This window comes from Urocitellus parryii, chromosome 5 (genome assembly GCF_045843805.1).
Source record: "Urocitellus parryii isolate mUroPar1 chromosome 5, mUroPar1.hap1, whole genome shotgun sequence".
Taxonomy (NCBI): domain Eukaryota; kingdom Metazoa; phylum Chordata; class Mammalia; order Rodentia; family Sciuridae; genus Urocitellus; species Urocitellus parryii.
This window is the reverse complement of record NC_135535.1, coordinates 148,478,764-148,500,181: the sequence shown is the minus strand read 5'-3', so window position 1 is coordinate 148,500,181 and position 21,418 is coordinate 148,478,764. Positions and strand designations below refer to the sequence as shown.

The window sequence follows — 21,418 nt, the reverse complement described above, 5'->3', positions numbered from 1 at the left end:
ACAACAGATCCGAAGCTTTTAGTCATCTCCATAAACACATGTCTCCTAGTTTAAGTTGATAGGCACGGGTACTTTGTATTTCACAGGTATGTATTTCTAAATATTTAACACAAAGAAGAATTTCTTTGGCTTTTGACCTATATGTTGAAATGTCTCCAGAGAAAAGACAAAAGAGAGCAAAGGTTTGGGGTAATTATTATTATTATTATTATTATTATTATTTCTTTTGTAGTGTTAGGAATTGAACCCAGGAACACTTTACCACTGAGCCACATCCCCCAGTCCCACTGCCTCCCCCGCACTTTTTTTTTCCTTTCTCTTTGAGACAGCTTCCTGCCAAGTTGCTTAGGACCTCACTAAATTGTTGAGATTAGTCTTGAACTTAAGATCTTCCTGCCTCAGCCTCCCAAGTCGAGGGGAGGCATGTGCCACCAGGCTGGGCAATAAAAGGAATTTCTGTCTACTTAGATTTGAAAGCCAATAAGAGAGATAATCCTCTCCACTGTCATCTTCTGGAAAATACAAGCTTTCTTCATAATTCTGCTGCTCTGCCTGTGTCAGTGTACATTTTCCGAAATGCAAAAATTTGAGAATTTCAATGAAATGAAATTTCATTTGTCTTTATACAAATTCTTAGTCTCATCAGTTTCTTTGGCTTGATTTTTCCTTTTTTTTTTTTTTGTCATACTGGGGATTGAACGCAGGGGTGCTCTACTGCTGAGCTACATGCTATATCCTCATTCTTTTTTTTTTTTTAAATTTTGCAACAGGTTCTCACTAAGTTGCATGTTTGGTTATTTCTATCACATATTATCTAGTTAGTTAGGGTAATAAGATGATACTGAGTCTATATAAAGGGGATTCTGAGCAGGAATTTTAAAGTACTAAATAATCATTAGAAGGACCGAAATTATACTGTTTTACTTTTACAATGAAGTAAGTACTAGAGACAGTACTCACTCCTCCCTGATGGAGGGATATTACTGATTATTTCAAATGATCTCCATGTCTGGAAGTTTGAATTATTTTCCCTTTTAACACAATTGTGTGTTTGTCTACATTTTAGACTCTACAGATTTCTGTACAAATTCTAACATCTTTCAGTTTTCAATTATTAAATATGGAAAGTTATTTCATACAAAGGCCTTTTGCAGGTTATGACATGAGTTTTGCCTAGTGCTCTGAATTTGAAGTGAAGAAATTCACTACAGCCCAGGTAAATGATGGGTGTATCCATGACTCTTGAGGTAGCCAAGTGCATCGTCATCTAATTAAGGAAGTGCGTGAATGGATGAATGATATTCTACTGTCCTTACCTATTATCTGATGAAACCACAGCCAAGGGAATGGCTTGGCAAAACCTGTAGGCAAACAAGATTCTTGTTGAACCTGACTATAAAACTGGCATGGTGAAGAGTCACTGAAAGAATAGGTTAAAGTAGGAAGGCCTATTGGAGACATGGAGGTTAGGCCTTCAGTCTTTAAACCCATGGTCATGTAAGCTTTTTAAACCCAGAGAAGGAAAAATTTTATTTTTTTTTAAAACTAAATATCATTTGGAAACAAAACCTAGTAAAAATTAAACCAAACGTAGGTAGATATCACGTGTGAATTTAAAAGTCCCTCCCCCCAAAATAGAACAACATGGTAAGAATTGTGCATTAAGTAAGGAAGATTTAATTCAATGATTCATGAGTATTTCAATAGTAGAATATATAAATTTTATCATGTTAAAATCTAAAGAGGAAAATTCATATTGTCATCATCCTGTTCACTGCAAATTCATTTAATTAAATGTAATAACCATTCTTTATAATAATACTTAAAAATAGAAAAATATATTTTCTTAACTTAATGAAATAAATCATGAGGTGACACATGCCTGTAATTCCAGCAACTCTGGAGGCTGAGGGAGGAGGATTTATAAGTTCATAACCAGCCTCAGCAACTTACCAAGACCCTAAGCAAGTGAGACCCAGTCTCAAAATAAAAAGTAAAAAGAGCTAGGGATGTGGCTCAGTGGTTAAGTGCCCCTGGGTTCAATCCCTGGTACCAAAATTAAAAAAAAAAAAAATCTCAGCTACAGAGGCAGTACCATGGCATTTGAAGGCATTCTCATTAAGGTTAGGAATTAGACTAAAATAATTATTTAACATTATTCTGGATGACTAGTGAAAGCAAAGGAAAAAGAAGGAAATAAGTAGAAATGTTCAAAATAAGCAGTTAAAACTACCACTGTGTAGGTGATTGTAAAACTATATTACATTATAAATTTTATATATATATATATATATATATATATATATATATATATATATATATATAATGAAGAAAATCATCTGCAAATCTACTGCTAAGAGGAGAATCTAGTAAGGTAATGAGATACAGAATTAGCTTACAGATACTGATAGCTTTCATCCATATTAAAAAAAGGCAAATTAAACAACTGGACCCAATTACAATATTAGCAAAAAGAATAAGATATGTAAGGATACAGTAAGTAGAAGTGTTGAAAGAAAGTTTAAACACTAAGAACACAAAAGGAGACTTGAATAAATGCAAAACACATCATGTTGTTAGAAAGATTCAACATCATAAAAGAATCAATTCTCCTAGTCTATATTTGTGTGTCTCTCTGTGTGTGTGTGTCTGTTGTGTTTGTGGTGCTGGAAACAGGCTGATTCTGAAGATCATATAGAAAAGTAAACCAGCAAGTTGACTCATGCTGGTAGTGCCACCAACTAGGGAACCTGAGGGTAGAGGATTGGAAGATCAAGGCCTGCCTAAGCAATTTAGAGATACCCTGTCTAAAGGTCTGGGTATATAGCTCAGTGGTAGAGCACCCCTGGGTTCAATCTCCAATTACTGCAATAAATTAGGTTGATGATTAATTAATTAAAACGAAAGTAAAAAAGAATAACCAGAAAATATTGAAAAAAATTACAGTGATGGAGAGAGAAGGAACTTCATCCCACTAAAGACTCAATTTTAAAGGAACCCTCTGACACAGCAATTCCTCTTGAGTTCTGCCTGACAGATACGCATATGCAAAAGAGATGTGTGCATATGTAAGACTAATCGATGCAGCATTGCTTTACAAGATCAGCCACAGGGGACTCATTAAACAAATTAAGAGAAAGTCCTGTACTGGAATACAGTGTAACAGCAAGAATGAGGAAAATAGTGAGCATTAATATGAAAGGTCTTCAAGATATGATGCCAGTGTGTACAGGACGCCTTGTAAAACATAGGGGAAATCTAAATTTGAGTCTGCTTGTATGTGCATAAAGAAACTGTAGATATAAAAGACAAGCTCTTGTTACCTGTGGAGATGGGGATTAGATGGGAAATAGATTGATGAGTGCTATATACCTTTTGTCCTTTTTTTCAGTTTTGAACCACACAAAAGTGTTTTGCCTGTTTACTATGTAAGTAAAGGAACAAATAAACATATGACCATATAGTGAGATACTATGTGCTGATTTAAGCAACAACAAAGGAGTAAGGATGTTTTCTGGGTGTTTGAGGAAAAAAATCTCTAAGGATATTAAGTACATGAAAAAAGGTGCAGAATATGATGTACCATATGATTATTTTTGTTTGTTTGTTTTGTTTTGTTTTGTTTCAAAAAGAGGGAAATCTAAGTGCACCTGCTTGGTTTTGCTTGTACATGTGAAAGGATACTCAAGTTGGCAAATATTGTGATGTGCTGCCAGCACCCGCCAGCCCCTGTCAGGAAAGAAAGATTCCTTGCCCCAGCTGCTGGGACTGCTCTTAGCAGATGGCCATCAGCTGATTGCCCCCTGGGATCATCACATTATCTCTTCTTCCTGGGTTGACCTGTATCCAGTGAATGATCAGCACTGGGTATGAGGTCCTGAGGGCAACTCTGAAGTGCCTTCCCAACATTAGAACCCCCTGCTCTTAACTGTTTTGTGGTTTATCTGCTCCCTCTGCTGTGTTCCCTTCTGTAGGTGCAGACACAATGACACTCCTAATAAATTATTTTCTTGCTAAGAGTCTACTTCCAGGGGAGTCCACGAAACTAAAATCATGGGTTCCCTGCCATCGGGAGGGAATGAAAACTTGGTGAAAGCGGACAAGGTTGGAAAAACAACAAGTCATTTTACTCTGTTCGCTTTTTTTTTCGAACCCAGAGATGCTCTTCCACTAGGTATATCTCCAGGCGTTTTTAATTTTTAATTTTATTTTGAAAAAGAATCTTGCTAAGTTGTGCAGGCTGGCCTCGAAATTGTGGTGCTCCTGCCTTAGCCTCCTGAGTGACTGGGATTACAGGTGTGTGCCACACTGTGCCCTGCCACTCTTTGCCTTTTTATAATCAAATTTTTTTTTTGTACTAGTGGATCCAAGATTTCATAAGTGAAAATCTAAAAACTAACTTGATATGTCAGTACTATTTTGTGCCTGTTCATGTATATTTAGGGACTCTTTTTATTTCTTGATTTAGAAAGAGATATTTTAATCTAAAAATACTGTGCTACCACAATCTAAGTTTAATTTGCCTTTCTTTTCTGCTTTTTTTTTCCTTTTAGGACCTACAGAAAGCACCAATCTCACCTTACAATGGAATTTAAAAAATCACCTGATGGTGGATGGGGCTGGGTAATTGTGCTGGTCTCCTTCTTCACTCAGTTTTTGTGTTACGGATCCCCGTTAGCTGTTGGAGTCTTATATATAGAATGGTTGGATGTCTTTGGTGAAGGAAAAGGAAAAACAGCCTGGGTGGGATCCCTGGCCAGTGGAGTTGGCTTGCTTGCAAGTAAGTGGAGAAATGTATGCCCCTCCTTACTGTTTCATCCTTAATTACATTTGCTGCATTGTGCATTGTTAACATTGTGCAAGGCATAGAAAGGCTTTCTTTTTTCTTTTTCTTTTCTTTTTTTAAGTATAACATGGACTGGGGTGTAGCTCAGTGGTAGAGTATTGCTTAGCATGCACAAGGCTCTGGGTTTGATTCCAAGCACTGAAAATAAAATGTCTAACATATTTTCCTGATGTGTCCTCTTTTGCCCCTTCTTCTAATACATCAATATGAAAACACAGGAATTCCATAAAATAATCAATTATTCATGAATGAATGAATGAATTCCTCTACTGTTCTCCCTAAAGAGGACAGAAATCTTAGTGTGCCAGGCAGTGCACTAGATGCTAGAAATGAAAAAATGAACTGCAAACCCAAGGCTCCTATCATTAAGAAGCTCATAGTCTGGGGCTGAGGAGGTAGCTCAGAAAATGTGGCTCAGTGGTGGCAGGTTTTCTGCATGTCTGAGGCCCAGGGTTGGATCCCTAGCACCAAGCAGGGGAAAAAAAATGAAGCTCACTTTTTCATGAGGGGACTTATATACTTTCTTGAGTACAAATGAATAAGTGATGAAGGGAGTGTGCTAAGTATATTCAAGATGTGTTGGTGACCAAAGGACCAAAAGATGTGCAGGAGATGTCTAAGTCGTTTCCACCTGACTCTTGATTGCTCTTCTGGTTTGCTACCCTGATCAGATCAAATGTCCTATATTCATGACAGCTTCATAAGAAAAATATGACACAGCAAATTGTAGTCTTGTCTTACAATGATGATGTTATTAAGGATTTTAATCCGGGTTCTGAAAAAGGTAAATGTGTGGTAGTTTGTGTGTCTTTGAAAGGAAGTTTTTGAATAAATGGTTGCATATTATATAATACTGATTTCTGTCATCTTTATGCACTAGAGGATTTTTAATTTTGTTTTGCCATCATATTCTACTTCAATTTCTGACATCATTCTTTGAACTCTGCAGTAATATTTAGTGATCTTCGCTGTAATTTACTTAGAACTACTGAAGCATAAATGTGCTAAGACAGTGACTTAGATAGGGTCAGTAGCCCTGGAATCTCTTCCTGTGTGTCATGAATTTGACATGATTTGCTGAGCAAATCACATTCTTTCTTCTTGTGAGGAAAATAAGAACATTGAATTGGTTATTTATTAGATGTTTTTGAGTTCTAAAATGCTTATAACAAAGTGCATTAGCTGTTCCTTCTTTTAAATATGTGTGTCTCTTGGATGTTAAAGGGACTCTTGGGTGGGAGGTGGGGGTGCAGTCAGGAAGCAAGTGCTTCCAATTGTTGTGTTACCTTTACAAATTAAAAACAAGACTTGAAAAATAATGTTAATGATCTGGCTGTGACAGGCAAGATAACTAAGCATAATTAAACAAATGAAAATAATATTGGCATTATGAGCACAAAAGAAATAGGAAAAGTTTACCCAAGTCTTATTTGAAAGAAATTTTCAAAATAGGGTCTGCTTATAAAGTTGTCAAAGTACAAGTGGATGGTAATTGATGTGCTAATAAAGGGATTTGAAAGTACTGATTTCTAGAAAACAACCTGGAGTGGAAAGGAAAGAAATTTTAAAAAGTCTTCTAATTTGTCACTGTTATGATTTGGACATGAGGTGTCTCCCAAGGGCTCACGTGAGACAAACAGGAATGTTCAAAGGTGAAATAATTAGATTATGAGAGCTGTGACCTAATTAGCAAATTAACCCATTTGGTGGATTAATAACTTGAAAGGTCTACTGTACTGGTAGTCATTGTAGGCAGGTGGGGCATGGCTGAAGGTGGTGGGTCACTAGGGGTGTGCCTTTAGGGATTATATTTTGTCTCTGGCTCCTTGCATATGTCTGTCTCTCTCTCTCTCTCTCTCTCTCTCTCTCTCTCTCTCTCTCTCTCTCCTCCCTCCCCCCACTGCCTTCCTGGCTCCCATGTGTGGAATCACCATACTCTTCTGCCATTATGTTCTGCCTTACCTCTAAGGGGGTGGAGATGGCCGACCATGGAGTGAGACTTCTAAAACCTGGAGCCAAAATAAACTTTTCTTCCTCTAGTTGTTCCTGTCAAGTATTTTAGTCACATTGACAAAAAGCTGACTAACACAGTCGCCATTTCCATTAGGAAATATTTAAGTTAAACAGAAATGTAACTACCCACCTTCCATCAAGGGTCCAAGGATAGTTCTAAAATGGCATCTTACTTAGTACCTAGTTGGAGAATGAGGCTTCTTTTCATGAAATCTGTCCAGGTTGGAGAAAGCTGAGGTCTCCTTGAGATGGGGACAATTTTCCCTTGAAAATTGAAGTGTAGCTATGAACTTTCTCCACATTCCTAGTGGATATTCAATTTTCTCCAGGGCCAGGGGCAGCCATCTGTACTTTTAAGCAAGAGGGTACATAATTTGTAGGCCCTGGTACAAAATGAAAATACAGGATCCTTGCTTAAAAATTTATTAATAATTTAAAGACAATGACCGCAGAGCATTAAATAAAATGTGGGGACCTTCTAAGAGCAGAGCCTTGTGCAACTAATTAGATTACAAGTCCAAGAGGCCAACCTGGCTTGTAGGGGCTGGAGCGATGAAGAATTTTACCAAAATTCGGGGAGAGAACAAGTACTTGGAGAAGCTTAGTCAGAGGCTAACTCAAGTCCTGGCTCTGCTACCATATAGCTGAGGAACCTTGTGCAAAGCCCTTTATTTCTCTAGGCCTGATGTCATCAGTTTGATGAGGAGGCACTTGGACCTGCCAATCAAAGCTTTTCAAGATGAGCATAGAAAAAGGAGAGCAGAGAGTTCAAGATGAGGAAGCAGTGAAAAACAAGACAGCTAAAAAGCTAACACTATGGGACTGCGTGTATGTCCTTCCGACATTGTGTCCAGCTGTGAGCATAGTTCACACCACTGAAAATATGTGATGTTTTCCCCGTGGTTCTTTGCAGCATAAATTAAGAGACAAATCTTGAAAGCTGAGGTTCTACTGTATAAGCAAGCAGTGTCTAGCAGTATGTAAGCCACACTGAAAACCTGCTTTTTTGACAACTTTGTTCTAGATAAATAAGATCAATATTACTTTGGAAGTGGGTCAAGCATGTTTCATGTTGGCAGTCCAAATGGTTACTAGTGGTTCTTAACCAGAGAGATAATTTGAATCATTTATAGAAAAATTTCAGCACATGATTGCTTAGATTTTGCCCTTTAGTCATTCTAATTCAGCTGTAAGGGGCCCATGTATATTAATGTGCATCCCTGTGTATGTGCATGTTGTATGTGGGCACATGCATGTGTGTGCGGGCACGTGCATGTGCAGGCACGCAGGGGATCAGATCAGGGCCTCACTTGAGCTAAGCAGACCTTCTACCGCTAAACTACAAGACCAGTCCCATTTTTCCCCTGAAGTCTCAAAAGTGGTTTTTATTTGGGAACTATACTGGCTGAAACCTTTTCTATTTAGATTTTGGCTTTGTACTTTTTTGATAACTCTCAAGTTTCTTTGTGGATATGACATTGCTCATGCCATAGAGTTATAAAAAATAAATTATGTTTTCAGTGACCCTGGTTCTGGTAGTATTCTAGTGAAAAAAATGCATAGATTCAGGGATATGTATGAAAAATACATAAATTCAGGGGTATGTATTAATTATTTGAGTTTGTTTAAAAAACATTGTTCTTACACATCAGTGGGTGGAGGTGGAAGTGGGGATGTGAATAGCGTATGGTCCTGGGAATCTGCATTTTAACTAACTCCCCCATTCTGATGCAGGTAGGCTATGCAATCTCTGAGAAACATTGGTAATTTTCTTTATCTAGTTTTGTCCAGAGAAGACATCATGCTTGATCAATTCTGTGATCTGACCTCTAGAACTTTATGATAGCAGAATAAGGACATTTGCCAAGAAACATACAAATTCTGTTTTTCATGTATTTAATTTTCCATTACATTCTCCAACTATTCATTGAGTGCTTGGTTTCTACCCATCACTTTTACTTGTTTAATCTCAGTCAATCCTCATAACAGTGCAGTGAAGTGGATGTTATTGTCCTCAAGGCTTTAGGGACAATGCTCAAGATATACATTCTCTAATGGGAAGAGTAGTACCTGAGATCAGGCTTTTCTAACCTGGCAAAACTGTTCACGTTTAAATTGAAGATAATAAAACTACCAAAAATATAGGATTATTGTGTAGAATAACTGAAATAATGTTTGACCTATGGTAAGTGCTTGATAATGTTAGGAGTTAGAAAAGAAATCGTGAGTAAAATTACTCACTCAAGCAGTTCCATCAAAACTATAGAACCTGAAAAAGAAAGGGATCCTTCAGAATGAAAGACAAAGACACTTCTTGGAAGAAAGGGTTAGCAAAGAGTGCCAGAACTTTCCTGGGGTTGCAGTTAAACATCTGGAATTTAAAGACCCATCCCTTATCTCTGACAAAGCTGACAAAGCCAGATTTGGACAGTCGCTCTTCATATTAGAACTAGGAAGAGGCAGGCATGCAATTCTAAACTTTCCTCTCTACATGACCTTAATTCTTTTATTTTTTAATTTTTTTTAGTTGTAGATGGTCACAATACCTTTATTTTATTTTTATGTGGTACTGAGGATTTTGAAACTTGAATTGAGGAGAAAATACTTTTTTGCCTGAATTACTATTATTCATTCTGATACTGGGGATCTAACCTAGAGGTGCTCTACTGTTGAGCTACCTGTGCCCTGCCCTTTTTTCAGACAGGGTTTCCCTAATTTTATTTTGAGACGGGCTGATCTTGATCTTGTGATCCTCCTGCTTCAGGGTCTCAAGTACCTGGGATTACAGGTTTGCACCACTGTACCCAGCAGGTGGCCTGAATTATTTGTTTATCCAGATGATCCTTGGGATTGTCACTGGAGGTGGTATGAGTAGGTCCTGGAGAAGGGAACTTCCATTCAGGACAATGGGGTCCTTGACATACAAGACAGAAAAGAATTTCAGCACTTGTCAGATGTTGAGGCACAGGGATTTATTTAGGAAAACAGGCAGGATACAGTCAAGGGAGAATGTGGGCCATCTCTAGAGTGAGGGATGGGGCATGGGGAAGTGTGTGGGGCTGACATCAGTCTGGTGATCACAAGATGTTTTATGGTGGTCTGGCAATTCTCAGGACCCTTGTATTGATGTATTTTCCATTATCTCATCAATGGAGAATGTTAAGAATGTAACTGTAACAAGGACTTAGACGCTTTTACTTTTACCTGCAAATGTTTGATGGGTGGCTAAAAACAGGATCAAAGACTTGGCATCTCTGCCTCCATTGCATTGTTTCTAGTTACCTTGGCTTCCAGGAATAGTGCTGATCCAATAAAAATCTGGTGATGAGTCGAAGCTGACTCCCAGGCAATAGCAACTTTTATGATTTTATCTGGAACAAGGCCCTGCCCCACCAATCTTGAGACAGTGAGGGACAGACAACACCAGATCAAGATCAGCTGCTTCTGCAGCTGTGAAAAGCCCCCAGAACCCTTGCCCTCATTCCTCTTTCTATAGAACCTCATAGTCATTTTCAGCCCCTTGAAGACAGAGTTGAGGGCAGGGTTGCCCTAGTCTTCCCAGAGTAGCTATTCTGACTAATATTTCTTTCATGCTTGTCACTGCTACCTTTTCTGTTTGTATTTTTGGGGGGTGAATACCCAAACCTGATTTATTGGATCTCCAGAGTCAAATCTCTAGCCAAGGACTTGAGTTAAAACAAACAAACAAACAAAAAGCTATCCAACAAGCACATATGCTAGTGCACTAATAAACAGTTTAAAGGTCAATTTTTATAAGTCAATGGATTTCTAAAAATGTGCTAGTGGTGCCAAGATATCAGACACCATTCATGCTTATAAGGGGTAATCTCAGGGAAGAGACATTAAAAAAATAATGAATAATTTGAAACTTCACAAATACTAAGGAAATAGCAAGGTTGAGAAAATCTCTAGGATTTGTTGACTGAGAATGAAATCAACCTAGTCAAGACCAAAAAAAAAAATTACATTTATTTGGGGCTAATTAGGATCACAACTCAGGAAAACAGATTCAAGCATCTTGAAAATGTGTTCTGACCACAAAATGATAGCTTTAAACTACAAGGGGTTTGGGAATGACATCATTTATTAATCTGGAATTAGGATTGGTGCTGTTGGAAGTTAAACTGCTTTATGAGAAAGGGATTGGGCATGGTGTCAGTATCTAGGTAGTGTGGGGAAAGGGGTTCCTTGTACACATGCCACAAACTTGGTCAGCTTGCATCCGGGAGTGGGTGTGTCTGCAGCCCAGTTCAAAGGTTCAGCTCTGGATGTGTCTGAGGTCTGCTGAACTATGGCCTCCTGACTCTAAAAGTGCTCTAAACCCCTGAAACTCCCTTTTGATTTTGTTACTGGGATAAGTCTGGGCTGCCCACCACTAGAAGGCCAATGTTCCAAAGATGAGCTGGTAGGAAGGAATGAGGTCTATTCAAGGACTGAAAGGTGGAGGGGTATAAAGCTGCATGTTGGGAGTTTCATGGGCACAAAGCGTTTTATAGGGAAGGAGGGAAGGAGACAGGCAGGAAGGTTGTGTGCTGGGCATTTCTCCTTTCTCTTCTCCTGGAATAGCACTCTAGGGACCTCAGCCAGCTGGGGCTAGCTCGTGTAATTCTTTTTAGTCAGAAGTAAAGACTAAGGAGGGGCATGGCAAAAGTCATCAGATGTTTGGGGTTCTGTAAATCTAAAGAAAGATTTAGCAGGTAGCATCCTAACTATTTAGGTGGAGCTTCTCTTTAAAATTTAGACTACCAGAGAGAAAGGAGGGACCCAAAATGAATAGAGAGAAGTCAGGTGAAGAGAGGGGGAAATGAAGTGACTATTAAGGACGAGTTTCCAAAAGAGCCACCCTGCTATAGTTTCTCTACATCCTTTTTGAAGCCACACTCATTCCCACATTAATCACAGTTTAACTGTCCAGTTTAACCATCTCAGCCTTTGAAGTAAGCCAGATAGGAGGATGTACTGTTTTACAGGTGGACAGGTATGGAGAGGGCTCTCTGTGCAGGTTTCTGTATGCAAAGGTCTGGAGTTTACACACAGGTGACAGCTCTTGGTGGAGGAAATTTGGCTGTAGAAGAAGAAATGTGTGGGGAGGTGGGGAGGAGAAATGATGATCGGTCTTCCATGTCACCTTGGTTAGGCCACATTCTCTGGTTATTTAAGTACTAATCTAAGTATCATTGTGAAGGGATTTTGCAAATATGAATAATGTTTATAAATGGTGCAGTTTCAAAAGGGAGATTTTTTTCCTAGCTAATCCTGGTGGACTTGATTCAATCCATCAAAAGCATTAGGAGCAGAAATGAACTTTCCCAGAAGTTCTACCTGAGGGCTGCCGCTTCAGACTTTGCCTGAGAGTTCCAACTTGCCCTTCCTGTGGCCTGCCCTGTGGATTCTGTACTTTCCTGTCCTGCCAAGGGCCACCTGACCATTCACCCAAACCAATTACTTGCCATAAATCTCTTCATATTTATTCCCTACTGATTTTGCTCCTCTGGGTGAAACCTGAAATACGAAAGGAATAGAAGCAGCCAAACTGGAGGAATGTCATGACCTTGCAGTTTTTTTTTTATGATGCATTAAAGCATCTTTTGGCTACTTGTCATCTTCAAATCCCAGAAGGGTGGAGCCATTTCTCAGGCAACCCAGTTGCTGAAACAGCAGGGAAATCTTCTGTTCTGTAGTTTTGTGCTCAAAGCAGATTTCACAGTCTCCTCCCCTATTTTTTTGTCCTTCCAGCCTCCCAGCTCCTAATATGAGTCAGTAAATTTATCTCCAGGTACATGGAGTGAACCAACACAGGAAACCCCATTTGCTGAAAGAGTTCTGACTGTCAGCAGAGCCAGGTTTTAGCATTAGCCCTCCAACACTGATAATTCCTTCAAGGAGGACTGAATTCCTGCCACTCACAGGATCTGTTGCCTTGGCCAATTTCCAGTGTAATCTGCAGTTCCAGAATTGGAGTGACTGGGTGTTGGTACCCTTTCCACCCTTCTATATGAATATCACCAAACCAGCCAACCCACGAGGCAGTCAGTGCAAATGAGCTCAAGGGTTTCAGTGGGATTCAGCTCCTTCTACTTTTTTTTTTTTCTTTCTCAGGGAGATGCACTTGAGATTCACAATCTCAGCTGAGCCAGGGGTGAGGACCTGTCAGTTCAGGGCAGTCAGCACTGTGGGCTCCCTGCAATTTAGGCGGAGGGGAGGGCTCCAATGAGCCTAACTGATCCCCTCTGACAGGAAATCCTTGCTGTGAGGCAGGTAGACTACCAGTTTGTATTGTATTTCTTACTGTCCCAGAGGCTAGTTAATAGCTTCAAAACAGCAGACCTGGCCATCCTTCTATTCTGGAGTCTCTCTGAGACTTTTGGGGTAGGGGCAAAGTGTAAGGAGGTTGAGTTTATTTCCCAAAGGAAATAATTTCTTTCTCAAAGCTACCTTATAATAATCACAAACTGGAAAATTGCATTTTGTTTCTGTTCCTTTCATATAGAATGCGTTTTCATCCTTTTTAAAAATATTTTTTTAATATTTATTTTTTAATTGGACATAATATCTTTATTTATTTATTTTTTATGTGGTGCTGCGGATCGAACCCAGGGCCCTGCACATGCTAGGCTAGCGCTCTACCACTGAGCCACAATCCCAGCCCCATCCTTTTGTTGATATAACCATATTTCATGGCCCAGTTTACGTCTCAGTTACTAGGCCCAAGACTATCTCTCTCTTATGAAATCTCAAAATGCATGGTTTGAACCTTTGTTTTGGTGCTTTCTGCCTGTGGCCTTGGGCTTTGGTTTAACTCTTGATGTGTGTGTGTGCTTTGCTTTCTAGTCTAGGTCCTGGATTGTGTGTGACTTTTCTGTTATGAGATTCTAGTGTTCTGTCTAATACAGTGGACACATGTGGTTGGGCTTATGGGCATTTGAAATTTGATTTATTTGATGGCTGTTGCCGCAGTCTGTCTGGGCACAATTCAGGAGCCACTTGTCAAAAGAAACTAACTTTATTTTTAGAACCACACACGCCAAACAAAACAGCTCCTCAGGAAAAACCCTCAGAGCCCAACTGCCACCACCGGCTTCCCACAAGCCTCTCTCCCCACCACCAGCCTCTCCACTTCCCACAATCCTCCCGCTCTTGAGGCCGATTGGCTGGGTCGCGTGGGCGGAGCCAAAATAGTCTCCCAATGAGCAGCTCCGTGGTCTGAAAGGGCAGGGAAACAGCCCAATGAGCATCACCACAGAGGAGCCAATCAGCTAGATGTTGCTGGGGTCGCTGTGAGCCAATCATCAGCTGGCAGTCTGAAAGTTTGCTGGGGCCCCTTCGGCTGTGGCTCTCAACAGGCTGTAGGCATAAAAATACACAATGACTTTCAAACACTTAGTATAAACTGGGTGTGGTGGCACATGCCTATAATACCATAGCTACTCTGGAGGCTGAGGCAGGAGTTTGAAAAATCAAAGCCAGCCTTGGCATCTTGGAGATACCCTGTCTCAAAGCAAAAATTAAAAATGATGTAGCTCAGTGATAGAGCAGTACTGGGTTCAGTCCCTAGTACTGGGGGCAGGGGTTACATATCTCATTAATGATTCTGTTTTTATTTTTATTTTGAGACAGGGTCTCACTAAGTTGCCCAGGCTGTCTTTGAACTTGAGATCCTTCTACCTGCCTAATTAATGATATTCAAATGATATTTTGGGTATATTAGGTTAGATACAATGTATTCTTCAAAATAATTTTAACTCTTTTTATTTTTAAATATTGCTGTTAGAAAGTTTAAAATTCCAAATGTGGCTCACGTGTGACTCTATGTATTTCTGTTATACAGCACTGCTCTAGTAGATGCATGGAAAATAATGAAGGAATGACAATGGTTTGTTATTCATTTTCTCTTTGATTAACTCATAGACCTAAATATGATGCTATTACCTGTTTTAAAAAGTCAAGTAATTCTTACTTCCCACTAACTTTCTTTTTCTTTCTTTTTTTGCTATGCTGGGTATTGAACCAGAGAGCTTTGAACTTGCTAGGCAAGTATTCCACCTCCACACAGACTTTGATAGCAAAAATCAAATTCTGTTGATTCTTCCCCAATTCTCTGAAGGGTTAAAGGAAGCAAAGCTCTCTCTTACTTTCTTACTTGTTTAGAAGTGATTCATCCTTTTCATTTTCCTAATTCACTTGTGATCATAACAAAATACTTCTTCAATTAGACTTTTCTTTTTCCTTTTCCTCATTGGTTGAAACTTATATCAATGCATCTGACTAGTAAAGAAGTATTTTCTCTATTTTATTTTGTTTTATATTTAAGAAGTCACAATACTCAAAATCTCATCTCTCTTTTATTTCTTTGCTCCTCACTTTGATTGGGTTACTTTGTTCTCCCCAATGCACACATTTTTACCTTTTTGAGAGCATGTGTCAGCATTGTGCCAAAAAAAGTGGTGCCCAGGTACCATGAAGGAGGGTAGAATATATTTCACAAGATACTGCCTCATATGGCCTAGAAAGGATGGAGCCATTCACCTCCCACTGCCCCATGCTTCCATTTAGATCATTCCTCTGTGCTGCCAACTCTGTCAGCTAACAGTTCAGCCAACCAGACAAGAGGGATCTCCAAAACCCAGGTAATAATAGTAGTAGTGGCTTCCAAAGACCAATTCCAACCCTACTAATAATGGCTCTTACAATGATACACACCTTAAATTCCAGAAAAAATTTCTGGAAAAAAAGAGAAAAGGCAAAGAATGTAAAGGCTGTGTGTGTATATGTGTAAGATTTTATTTTTCTATTGTCTTGCATTTCATTCTGATATGACATCCTTCTTATGTTTCCTTATTAAAAGGTTTCTCCTTTTCCAGGAAAGTGGTGGTGATCATGGATGGTCATCGAATTAGTTAATTAATTAATTATTTTTTGATACCAGGAATTTATCCCAAGGCACTTAACCACTGAGCAACATCCCCAGTGCCCCCCTCCCCCCGTCCTTTTTTTATTTTGAGGGGGGTCTCAGTAAGTTGTTTAGAGTCTCACTAAATTGCTGAGGCTGTCCTCAAACTTGTGATTCTCCTGCCTCAGCTGGGATTACAAGTGTGTACCACTGTACCTCCTGGTTGTTTGTTGCATTTTAAAATGTCAATGACAAAATAAGGAAACTGCTTTTTTTTTTTTCCTAAAATTTTCAGGTTACTGATTTATATTATGGGTTAACTAACGTCTATTCAAAAGGTCCCTTGTGCAATGTGAAAGACTCCTCATAAGAAATCTCCCTTCAGAATAGTCCTTTGATTTTTACTCATCTCTTGAAACTTATCCAGTGTTGAGGAGAAATGCATGGTTATTATCTTGGAGAACTTGTGTGTTATGACAACAACTAAAACAACTAAATACAGTTTTACAGATGTGACTTGAATAGTTACTAGTGGTACTTTGTTCTAATTGTTTTTGTTGAAATATGAAGCTATTATGGTTTGAATCTTTGCAGAGAGAATCTATAAATACCCGCGTTCTTAGGATTCTAACAATTTGCTCTAAATTTTTAAATACCAAGTGATCATAAATATTTTGTATTAATTGGATATAAATTTATAAAAACTACTTACTCTGTCAGATATTAACAAACGTGATTTTTTTCACACATATTTTGATTTTTAGGGAAAAAATTAAAATCCTGATTGAAATACGTCTCACTGAGAAGACTGCTGGTCTGACTCTGGCCCTAGCTGGGGCCTTGACTAGCTATGTATAGGTCTTATGCAAATTACTTACCTTTCTGAGCTCTAGTTTCATCATTTAAAAATGAAGTGTTTGAGCTATTTCAATGCCTCTTTTATCTTCTTTTCTCTTTTCCCCCTAACTTTTGGTGGTACTGGGGATTGAATCCAGGACCTTATGTGTACTAGATATGTACTCTATCACCGAGTTACACCCCCAGCCTTACAATTTTTTGTCTTTAATCTCTGACATCAATCATTTTTTTCTCTAAGTAAGCAGCAGATGGCAATGTGAAAATATTTTTTTTTAAAAAGCTTTCCATTTGTTGTTTTCCTCTGTCAAAGAAGTTTTGCTCATTTCTTCTTAGAGCTCAAAGTGTTTTGGAAAGAATCATGATTTAATATTTTATCACATAATTGATTATGATATTATATTTTTATTTTACTTTTTTTGGTACTAGAGATTGAACTTAGGAGTACTCTACTACTGAGCTCGGTTCTTAGCCATTTTTATTTATTTTTTTTATTTTTTGGGACAGGGTATCGCTAAAAACCTCTAATTTGTGATCCTTCTGCCTCAGTCTTTTAAGTCACCACATGTGCCACCATGTCCCAAGATGTCATATATTTTATAAAATGATTAACTTTTATCACTAACTCCAGACACCCCAACTGTGTGTTTTTTTGTGGCATTAATAAACGTTAAGGAGCGTACATTTAAAGTCTTATTTTGAAGATTCAACTTGAAATCTTTCGAGCGTGTCAGTAATAATCTCTCTGTGCTTCATTTCCATTGTGGCTGTAAAATTTATAAACAGTGACTCTCAGTGTCAATGCAGTTTGGTAAACAACAGAGAAGGGTCATGCCTTTATGTTGTCAGACATCCATTTATGAAATTTGATTCTTAAAACCATGTCTATTTTTGAAACATCTAAGTATTTCTCATTGGGTATACAAACAGCTCAACTCTTGGATGTTAAGTTTCATCTTTCAAGTGGATTTTCAATTTTAAACACTGGTGCAGAATATTCCTCAGCCAGATGCGGTGGTGCATGCCTGTAATCCTAACAGCTGGGGAGGTGGAGGCAGGAGGATCGTGAGTTCAAAGCCAGCCTCAACAATTTAGTGAGGTGCTAAGCAACTCAGTGAGACCCTGTCTCTAATAAAATACAAAATAGGGCTAGGGATGTGGCTCAGTGGTTGAGCGCCCCTGCGTTCAATCCCTGGTACCCCCTAAGCCCCAGAATATTCCTCTCCGTTTGTCATATAAATATATCTGCTGTTCTGCATTTGCTTTCAGAAGAGGGCCTGAAAATGGCAGAAGCCAGTTCATGGCCAGAGAGGAATGGGTGATCCTTAGGTATTGGAAGTTATGTGGTTTTAGTCTCAATGGTCATAATTCAGTTTTAAATGTATGTAAATCATGATATTGGGAATAATGTTGGGCTTTGGGACATGGGATCCTGGCTCTGCCACTAACTAATAGTGTGAATTGGGAAGGCTTCCATTATTTCTCAATTTAGGGTTACTTACAAAAGAAGGAAAAGACTGGGTGCAGTGGCACACATCTATGATCCCAGTGGCTTGGGAGCCTGAGGCAGGAGGATGGCAAATTCAAAGTCAGCCTTAGCAATTTATTGAGGACCTAAGAAATTTAGTGAGGCCCTCAGCAATTTAGTGAGACCCTGTCTCAAAAATTAAAAAAAAAGAAAGAAATTAAAAGGGAGATATAGCTCAGTGGTAAAGTACTACTGGGTTCAGTCTTCAATACTGAGAGAAAAAAAAAAGCCAACAGGACATACAGAAGTGTGCACATAGCACATGAGTAAAGCTTAATAAATTTTCATAAATGACATAGCCAAGTAATCATTCTCATGGAAACCTAGAACATGAGCTGCATCTGGAACACAGTTCAACTGTGTTCTCTTCTAGTTACTACTCTTCTCCACTACAAGGAAAACACCATCCTTGACTTTTAACCATAGATTTTTTTTTCCAGTACTGAGGATTGAACCCAGGGGCACTCTACCACTGAGTTTCATCCCAGTACCTTTTATTTTATTTTTGTCTGTTCATTTGTTATTCTAGTGTTGGGGGTGGAGCCCAGGGGGTGGAACTGAGCCACATCTCAGTGATCTTTTAAAAAATTCTTTTTAGATATACATGATAGTAGAGTGTACTTTGACATATTATACATACATGGAGTATATCTTCCCATTCTTGTGGTTGTATATGATGTGGAGTTACTCGGATAGTATATTCATATATGAACATAGGGTTTCTTCCTGCCTCAGCCTCCAGAGTTGCTGGGGTTATAAGTGTGCACCACCATGTCTGATCTAATGATCATTTTGCCTGTTTTGGTACTTTTATGGTTGTAATTACATAGTTCATGCCTTCGCATTGTGTGTCTTTCAAGATGTTTGAGAAATTACATTCTTATCATTAGTGTAGTTGTAGATCATTCTTATTACCATAAGTAGCCCATTATAAATATAAATTAGAATGAACTCATATACTCTATTGCTGATGAATGTCTGAGTTACCTAATTTGAGTTGATTTTAAAGTCAGTTACCTGATTTTATTAATAGCTCTGCTATGAACATCTTAGTAGATGACTTTGGGTATAATAGTATTTCTTTTGGGTATATCCACAGAATTAGAACTTCTGGGTTTCACAGTGTGTCATGTTCATCTTTAGTAGATTATGAGGATCCTGCTTGCTCTACATATTTATTAACAGTAATGACTGCCTTTAGCCATGTGGGCAGATGCGTTTTTTGAAAATTGAAGAGTATAATCTGTACCTTGCAGTGTTGTTAACTCAGTTAAGGTATACTTCTCTTTGCTTCAAATCTTGGATCTTTTTTCTACTATGGACTTGGACAACTTACCAGAACTTCATTTTCCCTCCACATAAAATGAGACCCTAATGTCCTTTCATAGCTCTGTAATTCTGTTACAGTGTTAGTGGAATTTTACTATTATTTAAATCCCATTACATGAGCACTTACCTTCTCATACACAGAACAATAAATCCAGGTAGTGATCGGTTTTGCCAACAGTGCAGAGTAACACTATAAGGTGGGCAGTTTCATTATTTTAGTTCTCAGATGAGGAAACTAAATCAAATGAGATAAAATAAGTTGTCCAAGATCAAATGACTAGCAGGTAGTTATGCTAGAATTTGAATTAAGTGACTCCAAAGCAACCCACTCTCCCTTCCTCTCTTGCTTTCCTTTCCTTTCTTTCCAGGAGTTTTCTATCTCTGCTCAACACCCTCACCCTGCTTTTAATCTTCCTCTCTCTCTCTCTCTCTCTCTCTCTCTCTCTCTCTCTCTCTTTCTTTCTTCCTTCCTTCCTTTCTTTCTTTCTCTTTCTTTATTTTTAAATTTAGGGACAGAGTCTTACTAAGTTGCAGAGCCTGGCCTCAAACTTGGGATCTTCTTGCCTCGGCTTCACGAGTAGCTGAGATTACAGGCATGCACCACCACACCTGTCATGGGGATTATTTTTGTTGTTGTGTGTTTTATGATAGAAAAAAGGTCATCTTGAACTTATGATGGTTTGATCATATAATTGTGGGAAAGAGATTAATGTTAAGTAAGTGATGATTTTTTTTTTTAAGGTCCTGTCTGCAGTCTCTGTGTCTCATCTTTTGGAGCAAGATCTGTCACAATCTTCAGTGGCTTCATGGTGGCTGGAGGCCTGATGTTGAGCAGTTTTGCTCCCAATATCTACTTTCTGCTTTTTTCCTATGGCATTGTTGTAGGTAAGGAACTTGGTCACAATGACTTTTCTAACTTCACAAATCACACATCATTTCACCAGAGTCAAGATTATTTTTCAATTAAGATAAGGAGTGACAATGTTCAGTAATAATTTACACTCAGTGAAAATTCTCCAAAAATTTGGTGCTTTAACAATGTGTCTTCTCAGTGAATCAAAGTGTGTGAAAGGGAAGGCTGGCTGGGGTTGTAACTCAGTGGTAGAGCTGTTACCTAGCACACACGAGGTCCTGGGTTTGATCCTTGACCACACACACACACACAAATGTGTGAGAGGATGAGCATTTGAACAATCCACTTTATGTCTGCTTGTAAGGCACAAGAACGTTTTCATGCTAGCACTTGTCTTGCTGTAAGCACAAAAAAAGGAAAAGCAAGAGAAGAGAAATATACAACTTAGATGTCATGGCATCTGTTGCTTCTTAGACCTAGAAGTGGTCCCTTTCATATTAGGCAGTCAAGCAGGGCTCTGATGAACTGTTTGTGTTCCACAATACCTATTGCCAGGGCCTAAATCAAAAGTTACAGTGGAAGTATAAGGTAGATTTTATAACACATTATTTTTAAAGATAAGGCATGAACCAGGTGCAGTGGAGGGTGTCTGTAATTCCAGTGACTCTGAAGGCTGAGGCAGGTGGGATCAGAAGTTCCAGGCCAGCCTAAGCAACTTAGACCGTATCTTGAAACAAAAATTAAAAAGGAGTAAGGTTGAAGCTTAGTGGTTGAATTGCACTGAATTCAATCCCTAGTACACCCCCCTTCCAATAAAAAACAAACAAAAACATAAATAAAGCATGAGAGTGAAGAAAACTGTGTGGTAGGGATAATTATTGATGAATGATCTTGGTTACAGAAGAGCCAAGAGTAGAGAGCTCATGACCTAAGGATGCTGACAATGGAGGTGGGGGTGCTACACTTGCCATGGGTTCCACTAATTGCATTCAAAGTTAAAAATCACCAGACTCTCTGAGGTGGTACATGCTGGTAATCCCAGCTAAGGCAGGAGATCTTGGGCAACTTTGCAAGACCTTGTAT

General features: G+C 38.8%; 1 protein-coding gene across 3 annotated transcripts in view; it reads left to right on the top strand.

The window, feature by feature from the left end:
* Nucleotides 1-21,418, top strand: part of Slc16a9 (solute carrier family 16 member 9) — a 56,090-nt gene that overhangs the window by 17,379 nt on the left and 17,293 nt on the right. For 2 of the 3 annotated variants that reach the window (XM_026393727.2, XM_026393726.2), the window contains exons 2-3: nt 4,554-4,780; nt 20,224-20,367. In XM_026393727.2, the coding sequence (XP_026249512.2) occupies nt 4,585-4,780; nt 20,224-20,367 (340 nt within the window). In that variant the 5' untranslated portion in view covers nt 4,554-4,584. Of the gene's footprint in view, nt 1-4,553; nt 4,781-15,433; nt 15,508-20,223; nt 20,368-21,418 lie in introns of those variants that run through there. The other variant, XM_026393728.2, reaches the window with a different exon arrangement.